General features: G+C 29.4%; 1 protein-coding gene across 1 annotated transcript; it reads right to left on the bottom strand.

Annotated features, from left to right (window-relative positions):
- Positions 1-1312: 1312 nt before the first annotated feature.
- On the bottom strand, positions 1313-5652 carry LOC115715989 (cationic amino acid transporter 6, chloroplastic). Its single transcript, XM_030644675.2, has 5 exons — positions 5130-5652; positions 4833-5052; positions 3615-3945; positions 2806-3034; positions 1313-2053 (listed from the first exon to the last, which is right to left on the bottom strand). Exons 1-5 carry the CDS (start codon positions 5548-5550, stop codon positions 1422-1424), a joined length of 1833 nt encoding a protein of 610 aa, XP_030500535.2. The 5' UTR covers positions 5551-5652; the 3' UTR covers positions 1313-1421.
- Positions 5653-7092: the final 1440 nt, after the last annotated feature.

Raw genomic sequence — 7092 nt, 5'->3', positions numbered from 1 at the left:
CATTTCATTTCTCAATCTCAGTGTATGCATATATAGATGGGTTCTTCGCTCTTCAATCTAGCTCTATCTTCACGGTTGATTAGAGATCGTATACAACTTATATCAACATATGCATATATATATATATGAGTGTGCATAAATTGATCCAATCTAATGAAAATCGACCAATATAGTTATAATCGATCACTAAACATTGAATATCTAATTGTGATCGGATCGGTTTGGATGCTATATATTTTTAAATATCCAGTTGGATCGTATCAAATGGTGGATGAGGTGTCCAGAAATTCAATACATTCTTATACAATCAAACTAATTAATATTTTCATTTAGTTTGAATTAGTAATTATATTTTATATATATTATTATACGTAAAATTTATTTATATATTTGAAAATTAACATTAAAATTTTACTTTCTTTTTCTTTAATTGGATAGATCCAGTCCAATTTAATACATTGGATCTAAATAATTGGATGGATTATCCGATTCGATCCAAAAAATAATATGTTTAAAATATTGGGTAAACCTAAATTAAATTAATAAATATATATAAATTAAATACATTCAATGATAAAACTGATCCAATCCAACATTCAATGGATGTTGAATTAATTGGATGACTGAAATTAATTAGATCGGATCAAATGGTAAAATTTAACATTCAATATATAATTAGATCAGATCTGGATAGTAGTCCAATAAATACCCTCTTATATATGAGTATTGGATATGATATTAGAAGGAGTCCAATCCGTAGTATATTAAATGGATCTCAGAGTACATTAGATGGGTCTTTACTATTTTTTAATCTTAATTACCCCTAGATCAACCCCAGTCCTCAAATCAAATAACTCTCCCATCTAACGGTTGTACATCATGAAATACATTCCGTGAAAGTACATCACGGGATAAAATTGTGTCCCTATATTTTTATTGGTATATATAATTTAGCATAGATAATTAGGAGTAATTTTAAAAATTGATCACTTTGCATGCATATGTGATCGATGAGCTCTTTCCCTCGGGTTGAAGATGGAATATCATTACAGTAAAAATAAACAAACTACACATAATAACTAGAGACTGCATGCATGCATGGTCCAAAAATTTTGTCACATCAAGAAAAGAAAAAAAACACAGCTCATAATCACAACAATCTTTTTTTTTTTTTTTGCTTTTTATATGAATTCCTTTTCTATATATGCATTTCCATAAATAGGAACTCATAAAATTCACAAACAATTAATTTACAATTGTCACAATCACCCCCCTAAACCTTTTACACAATAACAAACAATAAGATACAAATTAGAGAAACTATATATAAACTTTTGGTTAGGGGGAGTTGTAATTAATTAATAATTAATATAATATTCAAGCAAAAAAACACATTAATTACATCATCAGTGACCAAGTCATCAAACTTGGGTAATTACAGACATAACTTGATGATTATTAATATTGTCCAACTTATTATTATTATTATTAGTTTGGTCATGACTACTAATAAGATCAATATTATTATTATTATTATTTATTATTACCACCATGTCATGATGACGTGTACTAGTCTCCTCAGCTTGATAAGTCCTGTGGACCCCATAAAGCATATAAAACAAAGTAATTAGAATAGTCCAAATCCCAAACCTCTGGAAAGACAACTTCTTGAGAGTGGTCATTAGAAATGCATTGAGGAAAATAGACAAGGCTGGTGGCCAAGGCATGTAAGGGACTGACCAACCAAAAGATGCCACGCAAGGCACCTTCACGTAGCACTGGAATAGGAATACTATGGTGAGGTTGGACCCACCAAAGAGGAGTAGACCCCACCAGTGGTAGTATTTCCAAGAGAAGGAAAATCCAATGGCTGTGATTGAGAGGAGGAAGAGAAAGAAGAGGATTTTATATGAAGAGTTGTTGCCTATGATAACGTAACGCCGGTAGATGAGAGCATTGGCTACTAAGTAGAATACCACTAGTGTGCCGATCGAGATCATTTGCACTACTATTTCCAAGTCTGTGAACAGAGCTATTGATGCTGTGCAAAATCCTATATTATATACATATAAATCATTAATTAAGAATTGCAATATATATATTTATTTGGGTAGTGCTGAAATAGTTAATTATATATGATCAGTTATATCTTAAAAAAATCTATTTGTTTAAAGATTTAAAGAGAGAAGTTGCATGGGAGGGTTTCTATATGTTTTAAGAATTATAAATTGTGGTTTTTTGTCTTGATCTATATATATGCACCCAAAAAACATATTATATATTTTAATTAGGTCAAAAAAATTAATTAATAATTATGAGGCCACTATATGCAGGGTAACACTTTTGTCTCTACTAATATATAACAACATCTCTTATGTTTTAAATACTATAAGAAATTATAAATATTCATTTTTTAGGATAGTTTATATATTGTAGTTATAGTACATATTTTATATTAGATTTTAATATATTTTAAAAAATTATTAATATTGAAAATACAGTTAAAAAAATCAATTACAAGTACATGAAAAATACAAGTATATGCTTGTGTCAAAAATGTTTAAATCTTATTTTCACTATAAATTATATTCTCAATTTTTTAAACACGAGTACATGTATATACAAGAAAATTTGAATTGTATAATTTATCTAAGTATTGAGAAATGGAGACTCCTTATCAATAAAGATAAAAATAGTGTACCTATATAGTGTGATTATTTTATATATATATCCATATGTAAACACTTGATTTATTTAGAGAACAATAAGATAATAGTAATAAGGATTATATGTATAATTAATTACCCAAAAAGAGTGTGGCATTCATGGGGGTGCCTGTTGAAGGGTGCACCTTAGCTAACCATGATGGTACCAAACGAGCCCTTCCAATCACACAAAGGTACCTAGCTTGGCCTAACATGGCCACCAATAGAGAAGCTACAATGCCCAAGCTTGCTCCTGCTCCTACAACATTACCAGCCCAATTCCACCCTATGCTCTCAAAACCCATTGAAAATGATGCTTTTTCTTCTATCTATATACATACATATTTTAATTTCATTATGATGCACATTATATATTTATATATTTATGAGAAGCTTTTTAGGTGGGACATTAATTTCACTTTTATTGTAAGGGTGTTTTCTATTATATTTTTATTTCGGTCAAATACTACAAGAAAGGTCACTTTTATCAGCACACTTTGCTACTTCGCTGATAAAAATAACTTTTATCAGCACATTTTGCAAACTGCGTTGGCAAATAGATCAATAAGTTTTACCAGCGCACATTTGCAGTGACTAAAATCTAATTTTTACCAACGTATTTACGTGCTGAGAAAAATTATTTTTGTCATTGCTTTTTATTTTGTGCTGGCAAAAGTTTTAATACCAACGTTGATTTGTCAACCCCTTTTGCCAACACATTAGAAGTAAATTTCATTTTACCAGCGCCATATCAAACTTTCGCCAACACAAAAATATGCTGACAAAAGTGACATTATTTCTTGTAGTATATATATGATGGTATAGTTATAGTAGATATTTGGTGATCAGTTTTCAATTTTTTAAAAATATTTTAGGTTATCAAAATAAAGTTAATTTAGTAGTACTGACCTCATTATAAGGGACCATTAAACACAAAGAGAAGCTCATTAGGCAATAAACAAGAGAGGTAATGACAACTGAACCAACAATCCCAATTGGAAGACTTTTTGAAGGGTTTTGGATCTCTTCTGCCATGGTTGAAGCTGAATCATAGCCTATATAACCGAAGTAGACTATTGCTGCCCCATCTACAACGCTTCTAATTCCATGGGGAGCTAATCCATTAGGCTTTACCAAGTTCTCCAACCTCCCTTTGGAAAACCCACCAATTATTATGAACCCAAAGAAAACCACGTGAAACACGGTCATCACCAAGTTCAACATCGAACTTTCCTTTGTGCTGCAAATTAATATAACAATATTTATATATACATATATATTATTAGGGTCACTTTCAAGATCCACTACTCATGATGATGATCAACCCATAGCCCAACATAAGACCATGTATTAATTATATTATATATATGTTTCAACTACATAAAAATACGATCTCAAGAAATATATATTTATATATCTATAATAAATATATACATTGGAAAATTGGGGGTACTATCTTTGTTCCCATCTAGATATATTTTAGTTTTATAGTACTTAGATAAATTATAACTTAAATTTTTCTTTTATTATTATGTAATTATAGTAATTATAATAGATCATATTATCTCATTTGGAAAAATTTAGAATAATTTATAACGTATTATAAATTGAGTATAAATTTTTTGTTGCATATATGTACTCAGATTTTTTTTTTTTACAAAAAAAAAAGAAAGAAAATATAAATAGTGATAGAAATAAAAATAGGTTTAATTAAAAATACAGATGAATATTGTACCGGTAGAAACAAAAATAACAATCTTATACTATATGATTGTTTCTTATATATTTAGGATTGCTATTTGGGTGCTATCACCATAAAGATATATATACAATGTATCCAATATAAGAATGCACCTAATAATATGTTATACTTTAATTTAATACTTTTCTAATATATAGCTAGCCCCTACATACATGTATATAAACACAAAAAGACAAATAATTATAACTATAATAGCTATATAGAAGTAGATAATAAGTACGTGCTCCACTACGAATGAAATATGATGAGTGCTATACTATATATATACTAATTAATAATAATCAATTAAGAAAATGATCGAACATATAGATCCTATAATATATATCAAACCAAAAAATAAATTAAGAAATTAATTAACAATTAACCTGTGGCATAGGCAGAGAGTGAGAATGAGAACAATAGCAACAGCCGTGAAATCCAACTTATCATAGCCCTTCATAAATTCTTCTACACCAATTCTCCAACTATCTGGCTTTTCTCCAAATGTAATACACAAATACTCAGTGAAACTTCTTGCCACAGCAGCATTTGACAATACATACTCCATCAATATATTCGCCCCGGCAAAATACCCCATATACTCTCCTATATCACATATTTTAATTTAATAATTATTATAAAAAACTGCCTCTACAGAATAATAAACAGCGAATCAATCTTACCAAAGGTGAGTCTTAGATAACTAAAGGCACCACCAGCAACAGGGATTTGGACAGAGAATTCGGAGTAACACAAGGAAGAAAGAAGAGCCGCTACGCCGGCAATGATGTAAGAAATGAAGACGGCGGGGCCAGAATAGTTCTTGGTGACTTGGCCGGTGGTGACGAAGACTCCAACCCCGAGCATTCCGCCTACACCAAGAGCCATTAGATCATACCATTTGAGCTTTCTTTTCATGTCAGCTCCTGATCTTTGGCGCACTTGGTTTAGCTCTTGGTCTGGAGTCCAAGTAGCTAGCATTCTCTTTCTTAGTCTGTGTGGTGTTTGTAAAAAAGACTTGAAATAGTATGAGAAGAAGAAGATGTTAGTAGTACTACTAGTAGTAGTGGTAGTAGTACTAGTTTCTAAATTGGTAGTAGCCATAGCATGAGAGAATTGTGATAGGTGAAATGGGGTTTGAGGGAGATGGTTTAAATATGCATTTTGGATGGATAGAGAAAAAGAGAAAGAATGAAAGTGATAGAGAAAAAGCACTATATTGCTTGATTCTCTTATGAAAGGATTGATTATGAGAGAACCCAAATGGGGTTTTTTTCCTTTAGCTTTATTCAAAAGTACTTATCATTACAATTATATGTGACATTATTTGAGTATTCTTTTCCCTTTTTTGTTTTTTTTTTCCTTTTCAATTTTTGAGAAATAAAATTATATATATGGGCATAAATTAGTTCATAGTCTGACGCAACAGTTAGCTTTTATTTTTAATTTTTGAGTCCCAAGAACAACCCCTAAAAAAGGGTTCTTCTGTTGTGGAAGCATGCATATAAAAAGAAGCTAGAAAAAGAAAAAGAGTTAGCAAGGCATTTTGAACTACATGGTAACATGTACAATAGCATTGACATTAGTAACTAGTGCTTTAATACTACTATATTATTTTGGTAGTATTTTATAAATAGTTAGTGATTTTTTATAATATTAAATTAATATGTGAAGCTTACACCTTGCAGTGGTAAGTGACAACTAATACTTTTTAGTATTTTTCATATATAAATAAGTAATGTTAATCACTTGAGGCTAGTTCAAGTGGCTATTGGTGGGTATGTTTGTTTTAGAGGTCCTGAGTTCGAGTCCTAAGAAAAACATATTTGTAATATATAAACACTTAAATAAAAAAAAAAGTAATGTTAAATTATACACTAAAACATTACATAGTGATGGTAATTTATTATTCAATTTGTTTCAACAATTACATATCCTTTAGTAGATGAGATTATTTTAAAAATCAATATCACATCAGTGGTACTATTAATATCAATAGTGTAAATAAGTGTGTGTCAAACCGACTCCGCCTATATTTTAAAAAGCCCATAATAATATGGTTGTTTGTGCTGACTCATAAAAAATATGGGTCGTACGTGATCTATCAGCCTATAAAAAAATATAGATCATATCGTGCTAATATTTTAAAAGGTAAGCTCGACATGATTTGTAAGTTCATTTTTTCGTGCTGTGCTCTAATTTGAACTGGTCCATTTTTCATATATGGATTAGTCCATATTTTTTTATACAAGTTTGAATTTGAGCTCTACTTTACTATTATTTTTTTTTTATAATTAATAAGTTAATTACCAAATTATGTATCTTTTTTATACTTTTAATTATTTTTATATAATTGTTTAACAATACTTTAAACATAATCAATTAATCATATAAAAAGATAATTAGAATTATTAGAATTTAGATAATTATTCATAAATACTATTATTATTTTTAAATTATAAAAAAATTTAACATGTGCTTTTAGGTTATTTATGTTTACGTGTAGTGCCTTCAAATTTATTGTGCTTAAGTCAATTTTTTTCATGTGGTGCCATGCCAATTTGCAATATTGTCGTCGTATCCAAGTCTATATTTATTCGTGTCAAATTGTGTTCATTTCTCTCGTACTCGTGTTGTGTGAAAAAA

Source organism: Cannabis sativa, chromosome 5 (assembly GCF_029168945.1).
Source record: "Cannabis sativa cultivar Pink pepper isolate KNU-18-1 chromosome 5, ASM2916894v1, whole genome shotgun sequence".
NCBI lineage: Eukaryota > Viridiplantae > Streptophyta > Magnoliopsida > Rosales > Cannabaceae > Cannabis > Cannabis sativa.
This window is presented reverse-complemented; position numbering and strand designations above follow the sequence as displayed.